Source organism: Crocodylus porosus, unplaced genomic scaffold (assembly GCF_001723895.1).
Source record: "Crocodylus porosus isolate Cpor-Errol unplaced genomic scaffold, CroPor_comp1, whole genome shotgun sequence".
NCBI classification, from domain to species: domain Eukaryota; kingdom Metazoa; phylum Chordata; order Crocodylia; family Crocodylidae; genus Crocodylus; species Crocodylus porosus.
Genome location: NW_017728886.1, coordinates 202,227,134 through 202,248,603, shown reverse-complemented (window position 1 = coordinate 202,248,603; position 21,470 = coordinate 202,227,134). Strand labels below are relative to the sequence as shown.

At 39.4% G+C, this 21,470-nt stretch overlaps 1 protein-coding gene across 1 annotated transcript in view; it reads right to left on the bottom strand.

Moving 5' to 3' along the window:
* RP1 (RP1, axonemal microtubule associated) overlaps positions 1-21,470 on the bottom strand; it is a 328,710-nt gene that overhangs the window by 14,350 nt on the left and 292,890 nt on the right. Inside the window, exons 49-57 of the mRNA XM_019542502.1 lie at positions 12,884-13,091; positions 11,467-11,526; positions 10,966-11,144; positions 10,129-10,351; positions 4,749-4,903; positions 4,561-4,636; positions 2,878-2,956; positions 2,383-2,668; positions 693-771 (exon numbers count right to left, since the gene is read on the bottom strand). Coding sequence (XP_019398047.1) covers positions 693-771; positions 2,383-2,668; positions 2,878-2,956; positions 4,561-4,636; positions 4,749-4,903; positions 10,129-10,351; positions 10,966-11,144; positions 11,467-11,526; positions 12,884-13,091 — 1,345 coding nt within the window. The remainder of the gene's footprint in view (positions 1-692; positions 772-2,382; positions 2,669-2,877; positions 2,957-4,560; positions 4,637-4,748; positions 4,904-10,128; positions 10,352-10,965; positions 11,145-11,466; positions 11,527-12,883; positions 13,092-21,470) is intronic.

Genomic DNA, 21,470 nt, shown 5'->3' with positions numbered 1-21,470 from the left:
TCTGCCCCTCTGGCTGAGGGGTTTGCAGCTTGTCCCGCTCTGGGGCTGTCTGCCCCTCTGGCTGAGGGGTTTGCAGCTTGTCCCGCTCTAGGCGGGCTGAGGGACCCAGTCCCAGTGCCTCCGCCTCCGCCCGCCTTTCTACTGCGGTGGCTTTTATCCCCGCTGGCCACTTGCTTGTGATGACGTCATCTTCCGGTCGCGTCGGTACAAACAAACGGCAGACTTGCCGCGCGGGTTTCTCCGCCATCACTGGTAAGTCCCGTCCTAGCTCCCCGGGACAATAGACATTGACTTTATGACGCATTAGAACCTGCCCAACATCTGACACACCAGGTAACCTGTCTTTAGCTGACTACTGGCATTCCTTCACACTTTTCCCTCCCTTCCCTCCTCCCTTCCCTTTGTCTTCCAAACTTCCACCCATTTGCATCTTCACAGACTTCTTGTTTACTTTAGCTTCTTTTCTATCTTGGAGAACTCATAACAGCAGCAGAGTCTCCCAACTCCTGAAGAAGGCCATTTGTTCCCAAAAGCTTGCAAAGAACCTTTTCACAACTATTTAGTTGGTCTAATACAAGATAGCTCATCTACCCAAAGAACCTTGCTTGAGTTTGTCCTTAGAACAGTACAGCTGCAACCAACAATCCTGTACCTTTTACAAACATACTGAAAATATATCTAGGGATACATACCAACTCCTTTACCATCATGACCAATTTCAATTGAATGAAGGCTTCCTAAACTTTTTGTCTTTATTCTGAAGGTATCAACCTTTAAATTAAAAAAAGAAGCAATGATTAGAAAATAGTAAGTCTCAAATGTACTAGGCTTGGCTAGCTTTGTTCTTTGATTCATTCGAAAGTAACTGAATGAAAGAAAATGAAGATAACTGGTGGCAGGAATGCATTATTATTACTAATGAAAGTCATCTTTTAAACACCCATTATTTATTTCTTAAGTTATTCAAATACTTTTTACCTTTTCTTACGTTGGTTTCTATACACAGGAGAGTTGTTTCTCCTTGATGCATTACAATTTGGCAACAAGATAAAGAAATGGTACTTTCTATTACCTTTGATTTATAATACAAAATATGCCTCTGAGAATGTAAACATAAGTGATTTTAATTCTATTCATTGTCATGCCCATCAAGTACTCCACATTTGGCTCCAAATATATACTTGTTCATAAATTATAGGAAAAGAAAACATTTTTTTTTTCATTAGAACAATATTAAAAAAGTTAAAGGGCACCTCATTGGCACCTATCCATAACTGACATTGTTTAATTGCTCATAGTTGTTCCATCTAACTGCTTCCAATGGACCATAACACTTGCTCAATAGTATCACATCTTCATTAGCAAGCAGTATACCCTGCTCTTTCCTCCTTGTGCTTGCACCAGTAGCTTTCCCCCACCACCATGAACCTACTATATGTGGAGGATATCACAATTAGTGAAGATCCTCCAAATGATACTGACAGGCAGCTTGGCTGAAGATAGGGCAAGTTCAAGAAAGGAGAGGTTTGTGATCAATGAAAGTTCAACTGTATATTATGGAACAATAGGGGGAATTTAGTGTATCTATTGCCTGTTACACAGGAAACTCAAGAGCCAGAATGATCATTTTGATACCACAAAGTGATTCAAAGTAACCTGTGGTGGATAATGTTTCTATGGTTGTATGGTTGTGTGGTATTTGCTGGATTAATTTTTTCTTCTTTTTATAAATTAAAGTTAAGTGTCCTATTACTTGGACAAAGCCTTCACTTGATAAGATTTTTATCTCAGCATATTGGAACCAAGGATCTGGATGTGATTTTGAGTAAGATGGACATCAAACACTGAGTGGAATACATGGGGTTATGTTTTTCTGGTTACATGGCCAATCACTATTTGTGCCTCTCAGGACTCTTTAGAGTATCTGTTCTCATGAACTAGAATGCTACAATTTACTGGGTTGGGATATTTCTACCCTGTATGAAAATGCAAGCAGAAAGTTTGCACAGCGTAAGAGACATTCATAAATGCAGATGATGTTGACCCACATCATCTGCATTCAGGAACATAGGACTGGGTAGGAAAGTGGATGTATTCAGAGGCAATGGCAAGGGCCCCAAGCAGCCAAAAGGCCACAGGGTTAATTAGAATACTTTAGAAGAATAAGGTTCCCTAATTCTTTTAGGACAGAAGACCTGAAACAGCTACTCATTTATAGTGAGTCAATTAGACTATACATTTGTCAATGTCCTAGGGATTTAATGAACCGTTAAGAGGGTTAGAGCCATGCCTTGGAAAACAGAATAGGTGTCTGCAACTACTTAAAGGTCCTTCCTACACCTAACTTGTTAGTATCACACATCAGATGACTGCAGCACTTACCTTCCCTCTTTCAAAAGGATCTCTGTGTTCCAGTGATTCTATGAGCTGAAATATTTCAGATGTGTCTTCATTCCCAAATAAAATAATATGCACATTAGCATCAGTTCCTGCTCCCCTTTTGTCACCTGTATATACTTTAATGATATATTCTGCCACATTTTCTGTAGGACTTTTTTCCTCAAGTAAAGTGTGATTTACTTCATTTCTTATTTCAACTCCATCCTTGATAACAAAAGATACTGGGATTTCTCTTATTTCAGGCTCACTGGCATCCACCGAAAACATTCTGGAAAGCAAAATGATATGCAGCTCCATAAACCATTTATACATGTTAGAAAACACATTTCCATCAAAGTGCTAAATGGAGAAACTAGTATGGACACTTTTGTTAAATACCCACTAATTAACATACTTTGTGACAAAAGTAACTTTGATACATTGCCTAATACTTTTAATTATCATAGGATAATGATTAGTATAAAAGATGAAACTTACTCATTCACTTCAAATATGTAGATATAGTCTGGCTTCAGAGCTTCTTTCAAATGTATTTTTTTGATGTCCAGTTTACAGTCTACAGATAAACAAAATCCAATTAAAATAATGAACTGCGTGTTCAGGATTTGTGTGGTGCGTGGCATACTAACACTATAATAATGTGGCTTTTTGATGAATCGGTCAATCAAAATAGTGCTGAGCTCCCCTCTTAATATATGTTTTAGCAGCATTATAGATTATGATTGAAATGATCGTTTCTTTCAGTGTACCTGTTGTAAACCTCAAATTTGCAGTTTAGGGCAAGATTGTTACTAGGTCCTATGCAGAGAACTAAGGTTCTCTGAGTACGGCTTAGCTATGTATGAAGGGGAAGAGCAGGGACTGCATGTCTACCACTCCCACATGCAAGTGAGTGGTTGACAGAGGGTGTAGCTGGCTCTAATCTTCAGGCAACAATAAGAAGACCTGGCTAAAAGCGTGGAGTAAAGTGAGTTATACTTTAAAAGGGATGTTGCAATTTACTTCATTCAGAGTAAGAGGACAGAAGAGGGAGGATGGATACCCTGAGCCCATGTCTACATGGTAAACTTAACATGCCTGGCAGTACTGCCCTCAAGCCCCGGGCACCAAACTTCCTTGCCACGGCACTGGCACTGCTGAGGCATGGTAAATTTGGCAAACATGTCCTGAGTCACAGTTCCTTCCTAGGACTCCTCCTACATTACTGCAGCTACATGCAGCCCATTTCACAGGCTGGAGTCTACTGCCTTTGTTTAGCCCTTAACAAATAAAAACATTTTCCCTTTCTTTGTCCCAAATTCACCTAAAGTATACCCAACTATCTTTCCTTATATCAGTAGCTCTGCTTAGCACTTAAACAGACTCATTAATGCAAGAGTGACTTAAAAAAAAGTTATAAACATAAAGCCCTAGAGTGAAATCCAGAGCCCTGTGTTACAGGAATCTCAGAATGAATGGAAACACAGAACAAGGAGCGTCCTAAAATTAACAATTCATTAATGAACTCTCTTTGCTAACTAATAGGAAATGATAGGAATAAAGGTGCATTTTAAGCCTTAACCCTCACATGCAAGTGAGGGGTTATCTCACTTGCATGTGGGGGTTAAGGCTTAAAATGCACCTTGGAAACTTCTCCTGAAGACAGATGCCTACAAATTTTCTTTCAAAACAGAGAAGCATTTATACCTTTCTTTTAAGGAGATGGTAGTGGAGTTGACAGCACCCCTCATATAACAACCTAGTTGTCAGACAACTCATCTGGGAGTTGGAACACCCATGTGAGTTTCCTTTGCTTGAGTTGTGGGATTCTTACCCATAAATCCCATCTCCCTGTAAATACCCTAACCATCAATTCAATTTAGAAATTAAATAAATATATTGAGATGAACTCGTTCAATTCAAGATGGGCCAGAGAAACAAAACACAAAGAACCATGGCTCTGTAGTTTAGTGGTAAGGGAAATCACCTATGTTCCACTCATTGTCTCAAAGACTGTTTATGCATGTTACATGAAATCATCACTGGAGGTCATAAATCAAGGTGAACACAATCCCTCAGGGCTTAGAGCAATCCACTGAATTCAACAGGAGTTTTGTCTGTGCAGCTACTGCAGGAACAATAACCTCTGTATATTACTTACATCTAGCCAAAGTAATTTACCTGTTTTGCTGCGGATGGAAAGGACAACTTTGTGCAGTTCTCCCAATTCAACAGCAACCATGTGAACTGTAAAGGACTGTAAAAACATTATCCAATGCTACATTTTAAGATAAATACATTTAATACTTCAAGATAACTTTTCAGTATTACAACATTTAATATTTTAAGATAACTTTGAGATTAAATACCTCATTATCTTGTCTTTGCTTAGGATTCTGCAACAGATGGAGAAGGGGTCTGTCCCCTGTGTCACCATTGGTTCCATGTACGCACATTGTCACCTGTACTACACTTTTCTTTTTCAAAACATTGCTGGAAACTACTGTTACATGATATGTGACCACTGCAAGACCAAAAGGAAAGATGCCATGTCATTACAATAAAACAGGCATTTCTACAGGTATTTAACACTGCAACAATGTAAGTCTGCTGAAATGCAACAACACAAACACTAATTTAGGCATAAAAAGAAAAAATCATATTATGTTGCCAATGTGATGGGCCATTTTCACCTACCTGATAGGGCAGTGAGTGCCCCCGCTCTACCTTAACTTCTAAGTATATAGGGCACCCATCTATGAAGTGGGAATGTAGCTTTGAACCTTCTTAGGCTGCAGAGGGAATGTGGAAGAAGAACATGAGTCTTCTGCTTACTTGGGAGAGTCCGCTAGCCACTAAGTATATAAAAGATAGGCACACCCTCTTCCCTTGCTTTTGAATGAAAATGGTTCTGGCTGTTGAGTTCTGTGCTATACTCAGTGGTGTGTGTGTGTGTGTGCGCACGTGCGTGTGTGTGTGTGCACTTGCAAGTGCTTGTGCACATTAGTTCTGCTGTGAGCACATCTACCCGATCAAGCCCCTGAGAGCATTTGAGTGTAGGGATGCCTAATTTGTGAATATGCACCAGTCTTTGGCAGGAAAAGCAGCTCAGCTATAGCTCAACAGAGGGTAAGAAGCAGCTCAACTATAGGAAAGGGTCAGAGAGTCACAGGACAGCAACAATTGATCCAGAAGGGAAATGAGTAATCAGAATATAAAATATATCTGATGTATGTGTACAAATATGAGAAGTGTAGGAAACAAACAAGATAACTGAAAGTGATAGTCTGTGAAAAGAATTATGATCTGTTTGGTGTCACAGAAACTTGTTGGGACAGCTCTTATGACTGAAATGTCAACACAGAGGCTTCATTGTATTTCAGAAGGACAGCTTTGGGAGAAAAGATGGCAGTATTGCTTTGTATGTCAAAAATATATACACTTGTTCCCTGGTTCAGGAGGAAGACGGTAACAGATCAGAATGTACTTGGGTGAAGAGAAGCTACAACACCAGTATAATGGCACGAATTTATTTTAGGCTACCAAGTCAGGAAGAAGAGGTGAATGAGGCACTCTTCAAGGAAGTGACTGAAAATTATCCAAATGTTATGACATGGTACTGATGGGAGACTTCATTTTTTGAGTAAATTCTAAACTTGTGTGGAGACAACTTTATTTTCCAGAAAGTTGAGGATGCAACTAGGAGATCATCTAGGTTGGATCTTGTACTGGACAATAGGGAAGAACTGATGGAGGGTGTCAAGGTGATAGGAAACTTGGATAATTGGATCACAGTGTGATGGAATTCATTAGCTTGATACAGGGAAAGCATGAGGTCAGCAGAACTAAGACACCGTATTTCAAAATGGTGAATTCAAGTGACTTAAGGAGATAGTGTGCATAGTGCCAAGGGAGGATAGACTGAAAGATAAAGGTGACCAGGAGGGCTGGAGGCTTCTAAAGGACACAGTATTGCAAGCCCAGCAAGAAGCTGCTCTGACACAATGGAAACAAAGAGAATGGCAAAGCACCAATGTGGCTGTGTGAGATGTTTCGAAGATTCCTCAAATGCAAAAGGAAAGTATACAGGCAATGGAAAGATGGGCAGATCATCAAGGAGTCATAACCGGAAACAGCAAGAACTTGCCAGGACAGAATCAGGAAGGAAAAACAAAGAAAGAGCTGCACCTGCAGAGGGAGGTTAAAAGCAAGAATAGCTTTTATAAATTCCCTTATAACCCTCCCATAAACAAGCTGAAGAAATGTGGGCTGGACAAAACTACTATAAGGTGGCTAGACAACTGGTTTGATAGTCACAATCACAGGATAATTATAAATAGATCCATGTCAGAATAGTAAGAGCTTCTGAGTGGAGGCCCTTAGGGGTCTTTCCTGGGCCCTGTTTTGCTCAACATGTTATTTAATTATTTGGATGCTGTAATAGAGAGCTTCTTGAGCAAATCTGCAGATGATACAAAACTGGGAAGGATCACGAACACTTTGGAGGACAGGAGTGCAATTCAGAAGAAACTTGACAGAATGGAAAGCTGGGCTAGAGCTAACAGGATGAAGTTCAGTGTTGACAGATACAAGATGCTACATCTTGGGAAGAATAATCAACAACACAAATACAGAATGAGTGACATTTGGCTGAGTGGCAGCACAACAAAAAGGATCTAGGAGTCTTAGTGGATCACAGACTCAGTATGAGTCTGCAGTATGATGCAGGTACACAAAAGGCGAAAGCAGTTTTGGGCTGCAAGCTGCATCAATATTAGCACTAGGTACAAGGCACAAGAGGTGATAGTGCCTCTTTACTCAGCACTGTTTAGGACTCATCTAGAATATTGTTTAGTTTTGGGCTCCACATTTTAAAAAAGGACATGGAGAAGTTAGAGAGCATCCAGCGACAGGTGACAAAAATGATTTAGGGGTTGGAAGGCAAGGCATACAAGAAGTTTAAGGGAATAGGCCTGTTCTGTTTACAGAAAAGGTGTCTAAGAGGGGATATTATAGAGATATCTGAAGAATTTCCATAAAGCTGAGGGAGAACACTTTTTTTCTTTGGCTGCACACAGCAGGACACAGACCAATGACTTGAGGTTGCAGCAAAGTAGGTTTAGATTGGATATCATAAAAAAAAAGTATTTACTGCTAGAACATTGAGAGATTGGAAAATAGACTACCTAGGGAAGTTGTGGATTATCTATCTCCAGAGCTGAATAAGCATTGGTGAGGGATAATCTAGGAGCAGCTATGCCTATGTTCTACTATGGGTATTTCCCATGCATCTGGGGGATTTTTTGGGGATATTTTCCCCTCCTAGTGCTACCAGGGTTTGTTGCCTTCCTCAGAACCATTGAGCACTGGCTGCAGCCAAGGCTGGAGACTGACTGAGGTGTGCCAGTGCTCCTGCTGGGACTCAAACCCAGAAGTTCCTGGCTCAAAAGTCTTGACCCTTGCTCACAGCCATAGCAATCACCATATTTGGGGTCAGGAAGGAATCATACCCCATGGTCAGACCAGTATGGACAGTGCTGGGACTGCAGTTACTGCTGCTGCTCAGCTGGGTGGTGCTTGAGGCCTGGTGCCTTGTGAGACCTCAGGGCCCCGGTGGGGAGCGGGACAAACCCATGGGAGGTTTGTCCGGGGGGGCAAGGTGGGGAGCTGGCTCCCCATTGCTGCATACACTCCTGTGGAGGAAGGGGGAATGTGCCTCCAGATCTGTGCGTGGGGTGGGGGAAGGGGCAGGCTGCCCACTGTGGACGCAGGGCTGGGAGGGCTGTAGGTGGGGAGCAAGGAGCCTGGACCTACATCCTAGTAAGCTACGGGGGCAGAGGGAGTTCTAATTTTCCATGATAAAATACCAAAATGTATAGGTACTTAGAATTTATTTTATTATAGTGGATGAGGCACTGGTAGGCTTCCAACTCGCTTTAAAATTGTAAATGTATCAATAAAACACTGTGTTCAACTGATACCTATCTATACAGTGGCGTTTCAATCTAAGTGTGGATTTGGGGTGGGGGGCGTTAATCAGTGAATTTGCAATTTTTAAACAGAGAAAACTGTAACTTAATTCAGGATTTCCGGTTATCAAGCAACATGTTACTGTTACACATAGTATATGTACATGTAGGGCCAGGTCCTATCCCACCTATTAGGCAGCTGTTGGTAGATGGATTTAACTGCAATTTTGTTCCACCATGTTTGAGTCCCTAAAATTCCATTAATACATTTGCTTTCATAACCTGCTATCATCTTGCCATGAAAATTAAGTAAAAAAAGGCAGTAAGGAGGAGGAAGAAGAGAAGGGGCTGCTATATTATTAGTTTTTCACAGGCTTGATCAAGGTGGAAGAAGATCATACTTAGGCATCTAAGAACACTTACATGCCTAACAGGTGTAATAGAATCTGGCCCATAGTAAATAGATATCATATTATTTTCCATTATATTATATTAATACCTACATTTTGCACAGCATCTCTCACTAGCAGAGTTCAAAGCACTTTATAAAGGAGGAAAGTATCATTATCTACAAGTGACAAATGGGGAAACTGAGGCACAGAGAGCTGAAATTATTTGCCAAAGAACATCAACAGATTAGTGGCAGAACCAGAAACAAAACCTAGTCTAAATTCCAGCAAGCCATATTGCATTACACTCAATGTGTGTGTACATGGCTATAGCTGTATACAAATATACATGGATGTGTCAGTAAAACTCAACCTAATTTTTAACACTATTGTCCCCATACTGCAATCATGGTACACAGTTCTGCAGACAACTGGAAACAGTAGACCTGATTATGAATTTAAATGTTTTGTGCTAGTCAAACCAACAAACAAAAAGAATAGTCATACCAAGACTACTTGAACTGAGACATCTTGCTCATCTTGCGCAACCTGTGTTGTGCTCCAGGGAAAGACTAGCACTGATTTCATTTGCCTATGGACTAAGTCTTTAGTAAGCATACTTTGTTGTCCATGTTTATGTGAATGGGTGTTTTTCTGAGTAACACCCAGCTGCAAATTGATTAAAGATTAAGTTTTCTAAAAGACCCTTAATTTTGAAAAAAAATCTTAAGTTTATTTTTAATAAAACCCTTAATTTGACCTGTTTGTTAGGCTAAGAGTTATGGTGCTAAGTTAGTGTAGTTTACTTTTTCACTAGTAGAGAGAGCTAGTTAGCCATGATAGTCTAAAGCCTGGCAGAAGGCTAAAAATCAGTCTTTAAGATGGCACCCCACCCTCCCTTCTACTTTTTTCACTAGAAAAACAAGAAAGGTGCAAGGTGAAAAATAAGAAAGACTGTTCCAGATCCTTATGCCTTGCTAAGAAGAAAAAGATGACATCTATAGGACAATCTTTGAGTTAATTTTTAACAAGCATAATTGTTTGTTAAAAAATCACTTATTAGAAGGTGAGTGGTAATAAGTACTGTTATAAAAAGCAGCAGCTGGAGACTGAATGGAAATGTAACAAAAGAGAAGAGCATTTGCTAATACTGTTCTATGCCGTTCATAATGTTTGTGTACAATACATTTGTGTTGCATATTTTAGGATACAAAAATTAAGCCAAATGAATAATGTTTACCCTTACAGGCACATGTAAATTCTTATCTAGATTTTATGAAACATTAAGTATGGACAATGAAACATTTTGCTTGATAAAGACTTCAGCTATTATATTAGAACATGTTAACCTTCTGGACCATTCTACTACTTTAATGTAGATTTATACCTACCAGAAAGTGCATCTTTTAATGGCCACTCTATAGGGAGCTCCATCCATCTGTCTCCATTAAGAGAAAGAGGAAGTGTTTTATTTATAGTGAGACTGAAGGTATCCAGGGTTTTTGTGTTCTGCATTTTAAAGTGACGTAGAAACAACTGGGATGTGTTATTTTCCCAGCCCTGAAGCCCAAGTCTCACTTTATAAAGCATCCCCAAGTCAGAAGGGAAATACACCTAGGAAACAACAAATCAATCTGTTAGCATTCAGCATCATACAACTGGTTAAAAATAAGTTGGATATTCAAAACTGGTTAATCCTGTCCAATCTCCTGCTCCCACTGATGTTCCTAGTAAAACTCCCAAGAATTTTACTAATGGTAAGAGCTTTGGGAAACACCAGCTTTATACTGCAGTGGCATTTATTACAATTCTTTTTAATTTTTGTAAGCGAGTCTAGACTCAACCTGAATGTACGTACTGACTTGGCTTGGAAACGTGAATATTGAATGTCAATACAAATTGCATACATTTGCATTATCAACTGTATCTATTTGATGACAACCCACCTCCACCCCCCCACCCCCCCCACAAAAAAACCCAAAACAGAAACAAAAAACAAATAAAACAGGTTTGGTCACAATGAGCCATGACAGCATAAAAATATTACAAATGAAATAGGTTATATAACTAAAGGTCCATTTCTGCTTTCTTGACTACTGGAAGAGATGCAGAATTGGTTTTTAAATTGAAATATAACAGTACCTATTTTCTATTTTTATGCAAACAGCACCTGCTTATGAAATTGGATGTTAAAAAGGTAGATAGTAAAAATGTACATAGTATTTTACATCATATGTTATTTGGTCCTCTGCTTCATGTTCCACTTTGTTTTCCATGGAAATTGGATTTGATTTGCCATTGCTTCCATAAAAAACCATAACCAATGCAGAAATTTTCTTTATTAACTCTTCAGATCCTTCTGCTGTTTTATCATGAAACTGCATGAAATAAATCTTCCATGTGCCTTCTGAACAAATGAAATATGGAGCATCAGAAAGGGAAGAATGATTAAAATATGTTCCTTCTTTCACATGTTAACCCAGATATTCAAGAAAAAATTCATAAGAGAGACATTTATTTTTAGTTTAATTGGGAATCATAACACATAAGTATTCAGTTGTTTTGATCAGCTAATATATATCTAGGCTTATTTTCATTTCTTAATATTACAAGACAAATAACATTACTAACACTAGAAGATGTAATTGCAAGTTTATGATGAAAATGTTTTCATAATATTGTTTTAAAATTGATTAATTCAATATTGTGTGTAGGGGCATAAGAGCTACCTGATTTCATTTGCTGGTTTCCTAATGTTGAGGTGGCTGTGCTCCTCCTCTCCTGATTTTCTAATCGAAAAAAAAAGATTGAAGAGAAAATTAATGTGTTTGTAAAGCCGTGTCTAAATTATAATGAATGTCTGGATTCATCTGTAGTGAGTACTTCATCATTTGGATTAAAGATTTGACTAAAACATTGCAATGCCGTTTTCTCCTTAAGCTTCCTATCCTAGATACTGTTTCATCTAATAAGGTGTGTTTACAACAAGCACAATTCCTCTAAATGGTTGTGATCTGAATGCTCAATTATTTTTCACAGTTAAATAATTTATACTTCCTTTACATAATCACGGCTCACATTGCTTTTGGGCAATTGATCAGCTGTGTTTAAAGATGATCTTAGGGACTGGTCCTGCTATCATTGAAATCAATTCCCATTAACATGAAAGGATTGGGCCATGATTGCTTAAATCATAATTAGATGCAAGGGCCTGAATCTAAGGTGGGAATCCTCCTATTGACCTCAATAGATTTTGGACAGGCCATAATTGCTTTAAAAAAAATACAATTCTTTCTTCTGTGAAGCAAATGAAAAACTTTTGTATTCTTTTAGAAGTATACTAATGCCCCATACAAAGGATTTTGTGAAGAATATTTCAAGTATTTTCCCCAAAAAATAAAAGTTCAAAAAGCCATAAAATCTACAGGCTTTTTTTTATATGGTTAACATTTTGTTTTGACTTCTTTTCAAAATCTGGATTATTAGGTAACATCCTGCCCTGGGCTATACAGCTATGGTGAGCAGAGATAATATTGGTATGGTTTATGCTAGATTATTGCTTACCTTCAGGACAAGATTCTTTATTCTAGTAAATAACTGTTTTTTAGCCACTGTCTGAAGATTACTGCTGATTGCAGCATAGATGTTGGCTAAATACACAGTACTGTATACAGTATATACTTTCATGGCAATGCAGTGTAGAGGCCAGAATGTTAGACTGCTGTCTTGAAGACTACAGAGACTTTTCTCTACAGCTCGAACATGGTGAAGCAAACTAGCAATCTCTCTTTAACCAGGTCTGGCAAAACAGCAGAGGATTTAGACCTTGTAGGAATTAAAAGCAAACTTTAAAAGCAGTAGCCTTTCATAAATGACAAAACAGGCTTAGAGAGACAGCAATTTATGTAGAAATTTTGTTCTCATTTTGTGCCAAAATAAATCTGAAAAAACAGAGCCCTGATTGTCTCCTTGCAGTACTGGTTACTAAATAGTACTAAAGCTCATCAGTGTTCAGCAACTGTAATTCCTATTTAATTACAACAACACATTGAAGTTTCTTACAGTATAACCCATTTATAGAAACAAAAACAATATAGTTGTCAACACATTTCTTAATAAATAATGTATTTCTAAAATAATTTTGACCTGTAGCATTCAGAGTTACTGAGGCCAACTTTTTCCCATTCTTTCTGTCTTTTAGCCATGTTTGAGCCATAAACAGTGTTTCTGTCCCAGAAAATGTTGGCTCTTTAACAATAATCTTCTCCAGTTGCCAATCCGAGCCTTTCCCTTTTTCTACAACCAGCTCTTGCAGGGATCCAAGATCTACTGCTTCCACTTGAAAAACATCCACCTGAAAGATTCAAAATTAGCAAGTAAACAGCTGCAGACCTCAGATCAAAATGAAATATTGCTAAGAGGACACAATAAATACACCAGGTTTCCATGCCAATTTAGTGCAAAAATAATAGAATTGGAGACTTCAGGACTCGGAAAAAACAATTTATTTCATGAACCAGAAGTCCCTCAAATAATTTCTTTATTCTATGGCCAAAACACATCAGCTTTCCTAAACTGATCATGTAGTTGATTGCCATCCCTAAGTGCAAATGTTTTTCTTCCTAACTCTAACTTAATGGTTTCTGAGGGTGCCATTCTGAAGATGAATGGCTGCGGGGAAAAAAACACCCCAGGATTCATATTTTAGGAGAAAAAATTGTCAGAGTAAGGGAATGGGAAGTAATTAAGGTTTTGAATGGGGTATGGCTATCCTCTGTCCAATACATGCGGGGCACAGAGGTTCAGACGTGAACTGAACATGGGAAAATGTTAATTGTTTATTTCTGAGTGGGATTCTAATAAATATTCTTATTAAAAAATCAGTTTGTGTTTTTAGGTCAAAAGGCATCTGAACAAATGATTAATGAAATTAGCTCCCCCAATTCATTGTCAGTAAGAAGTCCAAAATACTTGAAGAAATGCTAAAAACAGTGAAGGAACAGTCATGAATAAGATCCATGAATGGAGAAATGTATTGGTTATGTCATCAGTTATTTTTATGATGTGTGATTTTTGCTGATTATGGGTCTTACATCCATTATCTCAGTGTGAAGTTGAGATCACCTATCTTAGCAAAGGTACCTAATGCATCCTTTTTTATTTCTGGATGATCATCTGACTTCACTCTGATCTATCCAACTTGGCAAAAAACATGCCATGAATCAATTTCTACCATGAACTGAGGCCTAAAGATTTCTCACTCTGAAAGCACTGGATAATAATAATCAGCTAGAACATGTGGTACATTTAACTGGTTCTGAAGACGTGAAGGAAGGGTAGAAAAACTAGGAAACTATTCCCACAAAAGCAAAGCAGAGGAAAAGTAGCCCTCTTTTTCTCTTGTGCCATTACCAGCATCTGAAGCTACATGAAAGATGTGACTCATTAGCAAGCCCATGAACAATTTGAAACTCAACAAGAGACCTCATGTGTGTTACAACCTCTGGCCAAACTTCTGCCACCTGGCTCCAGATAACAAACTGCTACAAAAGATAGCAAGAAAAAACAAAAAAGAATTTCAAAGCCCACATTTTCAACTTCGTTTTTGACAGGATGTCTTTCATCTCTCTCTTTTTTAATGGTTCATTAGTGTGTGTATGTGCATGTGTGTCTGTGAGAGAGAGGCAAAAACGACACCTTTAATAGTCTCCTAAAAATAAACACCAACCTGTCACTGAATTAGTCAGTACATTCTTTGGATAAAAAGCAGAATAATTCAAAGGCTGGTATGGTGTGTGATTTAACCATCACCTCTACATTAAGACACCTCAGTTTCATTGTGTGAAAGGAATGAAATGAGAACAACAAGCTGATCATGTATAGTAGCAGTGAGATTAAAGAAGAAAGTGTTAAAGTAGCATTAGGATAGTTGTGTTTCCTGAAGCTCAGCCAAGACATGATTGTTGCTTCCTTGGGAAATATAACTTGTGGTGACCTAAGACCAGAATATATACTTAGATCCTTTTTCATCTAATAGACCTTTCAAACACCTGACACAAGCTTATTTAATAGTCCCATGAAAACCAATCCATGATCCCAACAATTGTGTCTCCTGCCATGCCACACATGAAACCCTGCCCCTGTGGTTTAAAGTCATGCATGGAGAGAACCCTTGTGCTTCTCTCACCAAGAGCCCAAGATCCTCCCCTCACCCCCACTTAACAGCCCTGCCATATTATACACACACACACACACACACAAAATTTGCTCCCAGTCAGCCTAGGCAGCAGGGGACCTACTGTTGCCTGGCTAAGCCCCATATGGAAAGGAGTTGTGCTGGCTGCAGGGACAGCTGTCTCCCCACCGCATGGGGATTGGGACCATCCTGATCCCCACATGGCTGGGAGAGATGTACTGCTATCTGGGGCTGCTGCATCCCAACCAGAAGCATACACACTTAACTGTGAGTTTTTCCTGCCTGGTGGAGACAACCACATAGGGACTGGGCCCCTCCTAATCTCCATGTGGCTGCCAGACAGAATCCCTGCTGGGCAGGGATGCCTCTCCTGGCCCCATGTGGATTGGGTCCAATCGCCACATAGCTGAGATTCAGCAGTCGCAGCAGCTGGGATAACTTTTCCCCTCTCCCGCATGGGGATTGGAACCAGCTCTCTGCCCACTGCTAGCCCTGGGATGGCACCCCGGAGAGCCTGGAGCTCCCCCTGCATGCTGCAATGTGGCAGGGCAGGGCAGGGTGGCAGGAACATCCATGGTCTCAACTGCTCCAGTTGGGAGCACAGTTTCTCTCAAGCCAGTGTACGTGTAAACCCTTTCCTGGGGTTAATTTACCAAACCCTTTTTTAATGTGCAGTAATTTTACTGTGCATTAATAGCACAGGTAGACATGCCCACTGAGTACATTATTTGTCCCACAAAATCACATAAGGAATTTTTTCCATGATTGGGGATGTAATTTAAAGGAACTACTCTGACACTAACACTAATGAATCAGAGAAATATAAACTAATCACTGACTAGGGGTAAGATCACTTACTAATTAATACTAGGGATGCTCAACTTCCAGATTTGGCTTATGGAGCCATGACATCTGCCCCACAGGAATCCCCAAGGGTTGGAAGAATCGGAAGCTAGAGAGTGGAGGAAGCTTTGCATGGCTAGGTCCAGCCCAGCCCAGCCCATGCCACTAGGCTTGGTCCACCTCCACATGTTGGGATTGAGTCGGGCTGCTCCCTGATCTCCTATGTGCCCAGATAGGGGCCACTCTACCATATCCATTCCTCAGGCATCCAGATAAGGTCTGGGTTGCACTGCCCCTACCACATGTCCAGATCAGGGCTGCTCCACCCTGTCCCCCACACCCTCCCCCCACATCTATTCCACATACAAATTGGGCAGGCCTACTCACCCTTCTCCCTCACCTGTGGATCCAAGTTAGGGTCACTCTGCTCCACCCTCTCCCCTCATGTCTGGATTGAGTCTGCTCTGCCTTACCCACCACCATGCATCCAAATGGGGACCAGGCCACTCCCATCCTCACCAGCAGATGGATCAGGGTTGCACTGGGGCCCTACCTGTTGATCCTGCATGCCAGATCAAACCCAAAAGCTGGATTCAGCCTGTGCCTGGACCTGGCACTGCCAATCTGGCCCATGTAGTGAAAAGGTTGGGCACCACTGGCTTATGCAATTTGTTTCTAAATTGACTCTCCTTTTCCCTATTTTTCCTTTTTTATGACTGAATAACCCCATCTGAAAACTCTGAAGTGAATTTTTATATTAGCTCTGATATCTTCTAATTTCTTTCTTGTAAACCTGATGTCACTATATTAATATGTACCTATATTAAAGCACACCACACCTCAGGAATTGGTTGGATCTATGGGAGATTCAGATATCTAATAAACTGTGGGCTGAGTAGCTACTTTTAGAGTTATAAGAGGCAGAGTAAGCCCTCCTCACAGACAAGACTGCATTCTTCTTTAATGTGCACTTTTAAAAGCTTAAAAGGCAAGATGAGCTTAATTATAGTCAAAAGGCAAATTAAAAGCAAGGAAAATAGGGCAGCAACTATAATTATTAAAGCTGGGTGAACAATTTACTGGAGACAGTTCATTTGGCAAATTTTATCCAATTTTTTTGTTCACAAACTATTTGCAAACAGCCTGTGATATGCATTTAATTAGAATATTAAGGAACTTAGTATCTATTCACAATTGTTCCGCAAACATTCTGTGTAGATTAATTTCAGCCTATGTATTCTTCATGAGCCGCTCATTGCAAATGTCCATTTGGCTATTATATATTTAAACAATGTGATTGGTGTCCTATTATCACATGGCATCATTTCTATTCCTGGATTTGAACAGGGAAAAGGATTGTTTAAATCATAAGAGACTTGATTATTCTGTGAGGGTACAGAATGGGAGAGGGGAAGGGGGAGAGAGAGAGAAAGTATAGAACAGGAAATAAGGAGGTCTATGGAATTTTATGAATTAAATTTTTTCCTTTCATTTTTCCCAATAAAATATTAACTGAATTTACCTATATATTTAAAACCCAAATTGGAATGGGAAAAGGTCCTGTAAGCCATAAGAAACAAGACTTGATATCTATTTTGCAAAATTTATACTCAATTTCCTTGGCACATTCACAGAACAAAACTGTTTGAACACACAAATTCCTATTTAACTTTAGTTGCAAATCTGAAGGAAGCAAGCTTTTGCTAAAGAGTGAGAGCTGACAGTATACACACTCTCAGACCCAGAAAAGTTCCTCCCTCTAATTAGGAAAGACTGACTGATATTCCTTTATTTTTTTCAGATTGAAAGAAAATGGATACAAACTCCTTCACAAACAAGGAGCAACCAGTCATCCAGACCTCTTTTAATACCTGAAAACTCATGAAAAGGGCAGAAACCTTATTTTTGCAAATCCCTTTGCAGATCCCTTTTATATGCAGCTGTTTTATCCTGGGACATATGTTTAAAGATTATTCTTTACTTTATAACCCAAAATGACTCAGTCATAGTGAGCTCCTGCAGCACCCCGGACAGCGCCAACTACTGCAGAACCAGGGGAGCGGCGGTGACTGTATCACCTGCCTCAGCTCTATCCATATTCTGGTGAGAGCTGCTGCTGCAGCTGAAGAGCAAGCTCACCACACACCATCTGGAGCAGGGGGCAGCAAAATGCCCTCCACCCTTCAGAAGTCTTTGCAATGGCAGGTGCAGCCCAGCAGTAGAAGCTGGACAGCCCTGCACCCAATACAGTATAGGACGAGGGGGAGGGTAAAGCAGAATGGTACCCCTGCCCCCCTCCCATGATTTTTATCACAGGATGCTCAAGTCCTCACCCACTAGTAAATGTGGGAAAGGACGGTGGGGAGCAAAAAAGGCACTAGAGGCAGTCCCCAGGGAGCCCATGGCATGGGGTTACTGTAGTCAGTGTGCAGCATTCATCTGCAACAGGCCCACGGTTTGGACTCACTGGGGTTGCCCTGATGTCTTTTTCACTGGGTGAGGATCTGCATCTTCCACAGCTAAAATCCTGACTAAATCCAAAATCATTGGTGTCAACACTGGAAGATTTATCACTGTCTGTATCAGCATTGATAGCTGTTACAGCAGCAACCTCTTTTAAATAAAGTCTCAGCACAACATTTACTTCTATAAAAGTCAATCATTATATATCCTCTGTCTTTCAAACTTGATGGTTGCTTAATGAAAATATTCCCACAGCAGAACTGAAAATGGCAGGTCAAGGCAGACCATATGCTTAAGTTTGAAAACCTGCATGCACAGTGATTTAAATACATTTTCAATAGAGGAGGATCTGGGGATAAGGAACCATTTTTGTAAATCCATTGATTTAAGGTCTGATTACTCAGATCTTTCTTTTAGATCTAGAGGGGATTCACTGAAGTCATCAGAATGTTATCAGTGTCAAGCAAATCAAAGTCAGGCCCTTACATTTTGAGCCAGGGGCTCAAAAGAGCAGAGGCTGGAAATACTCGTAAAAGCAGGAGACAAAAGAGAAAGATTAGTCCTTGCTAATCTTTCTCTTTTCAGATTCTCAGTCTGTACTTTGTACATTTTCCCTAAGATCTCCTTTATCAAGCAAATCCATACCAGAATTCCCACAGTGTTTACATGTGCCTGTAATCTTGATCTTGTTTTGTGTTCATTTCTCATTCAAAATTGCTTTAAAATGTTTATCTTTCAACATGCAAAACATTAAAATACTTTAAGTGGCAATGAATATGCAAGTAGGGGTTTCTTTGTCCCTGTCATTATCACAGTTCATCTATCTGCAACAAAATTAGTGGGATGGAGGAATCCATAACCAGAAAAAAAAGATAGCTAGCTAGGAAACAAGCAGTGCCACCCCTGAACCTTGATATGAATTCACTGGATCCAATTTTTTCAAACAATATTTTTATGATATAATGATGTTTTTGAAGGAATTGTGCCACATTGCAGTAAGTGGCAGCAACAGCCATCCAACTAAGTTAAGCTCTGGCCCGCAGTTTTCTGTAAGTAAAATGAATTTAGTAAAATAAAGAACTAAACAAAAGACTTAATTCCTAACCTTTACAATATTTTTAATGCTGTGATTGCTTCCATCATTTTCACCTTTTGTATCTACACCTATAAATACACATTACACTATAAAGAAGACATCAAAACTTAAGAGTTAAAAGGCTGATGAAGTGAGATTCAAACAAATCTGGCATCTACTGCAAAGTCTTTCAGTTTATCTCTGTGGATCCAAAATGCCCACAAGGCTCATCACAGGCCTGATCCAACCTGTGATGAGCCCCATGGACTGGACCCAGCTCATAGGGGTGATTGAGTTTGACATTTTTGCCCTTACTGGTGGGAAGACTTGTCTGACTGTATGCTGAAAGCAGCAGTTACAATTAATTAGGAAGTATTGACTTGGCAAAGGGGGAAAGAAGATGGTACTCCAGTGTTACTGGTTTCTGGAGTCACTGACAACTTGAAAGCAAATCAATGTTTATGGATCAGTCTTCTGAGAGACAAATGACAAGACTTGAGGTTCAAGTTGGAAAAAGCAGGTTAACTAGCTCCTTAGCATCTATCTATAAAGTAAGTGAAAAAGCTGAATTATCACAGGAACTTGGATATGAGTGATATGTGTTGGAGACCTCATATTGCCTCTCTAGGAATCTCTGAATAATACAGATGACAATCTCCTAAATCAAAAATGTTTCATTCAAGAGTGGGGGGGGGAGGGTGGAGAAGGCATAGAATTGGGACATATAAAAATGACATATAAGAATAAGGGCATTCTATATTAGATCTCATCTTGACAGATACAAAAGAATCAACCACTGAACTAAAATTAATGGCTGTTTATGTGCATGCGATCATGACTTGAATACTTAGTTATGTAAAAACAGAACACATTCCAAGTCAGTAACAGATAAACGTGGTGCTTTAAAAAGGACAGTTTCACAAAGCTGAAATGATTATGAGCCAAATCAGCTTGGAAAAATTATTTTCAATGAAAAATGTGAATGAAAATTTAGAACTTTTCAAGCACAATCTGATCTCATATTCCTATAGGATAATGATGAAAAGTATTTTCCACTTCAACAAAAACTCAGTATGATATACAACAGGCAGATCTAGATAACTTGCATTCATGAGTTTTAAGAGAGCTGGCTAATGAGCTCCCCTTATAGTTACCAACAACATTTTTTCCATAAATCTAGGAATGCAGGGGAAGATCCACAGGACAAGAAAAAACTAAATTTGTATCAATATTTAACAAAGGTAAAGGGTTTACATGGGTAATTATTGACTTCAGCCTGAAATCAATCCAAAGCAAAGTAATGGAAGAGTAATGACTCTTAAGGGATTTGATTAAAAAATTAAAGAAATATAATACAAATTGTGCCTGTCAATACAGTTTTGAAAACAGATCTTGTCAAACTAATTTGATGACATTGTAGGTTTGACTGATAAAAGGTGATGGCATTGATATAATATACTGTGATATCAGTAAGGTGTTTGACTTGTCATGACATCACATTTTGTTTAGGATACTAATATAAAATCAATATGGTTGGATAAATAAGTAAAACGATGGCTAAGGGGTGTATTTCAAAATGCAACTGTAAAGGGAGGATCTTCTCTAACAGGTGTATTTGTAGTAGGTTCCCACAGGGAGCAATTCCTATTTAACATTGCCATTAGTTGCCTGGAAGAAAACAGACATACAGATGACACAAAAAGAAGGGAGGGGTAAACAAAGACAGGACAGAGTGATCCGAGTCTCTTCGAATACTGAGAGAAAGTAAATATATCCTTATGTAAGGTCATACATTTAGAAACAAAGGATGCATGTAACACTTAGGATGGAAGACTCTATCCTGGAAAACACCAGTTTAAAAAAAAACACTTGGCAATCATGACACAATACACTAATTGTGAGCTCCCACTACAATGCTGTGGACAAAAATGCTAACACAATCCTTGGATGTGTTAAGCAGGAGAATAGTGCATAGGAACAGAGCGGTTATGCCATGTTAAGTTTGTTGCTGGTAATATTGCTATAGGAATACTATGTCTGGTTTTGCTGTCAATACTTCAAGATGACACTAAGATGTGGGGGGACATGGGTACATTGGAAGGATGCAACAGGCTACAATCAGACCTAGACAGGTTACAAGGGTGGGCGGACGAGAA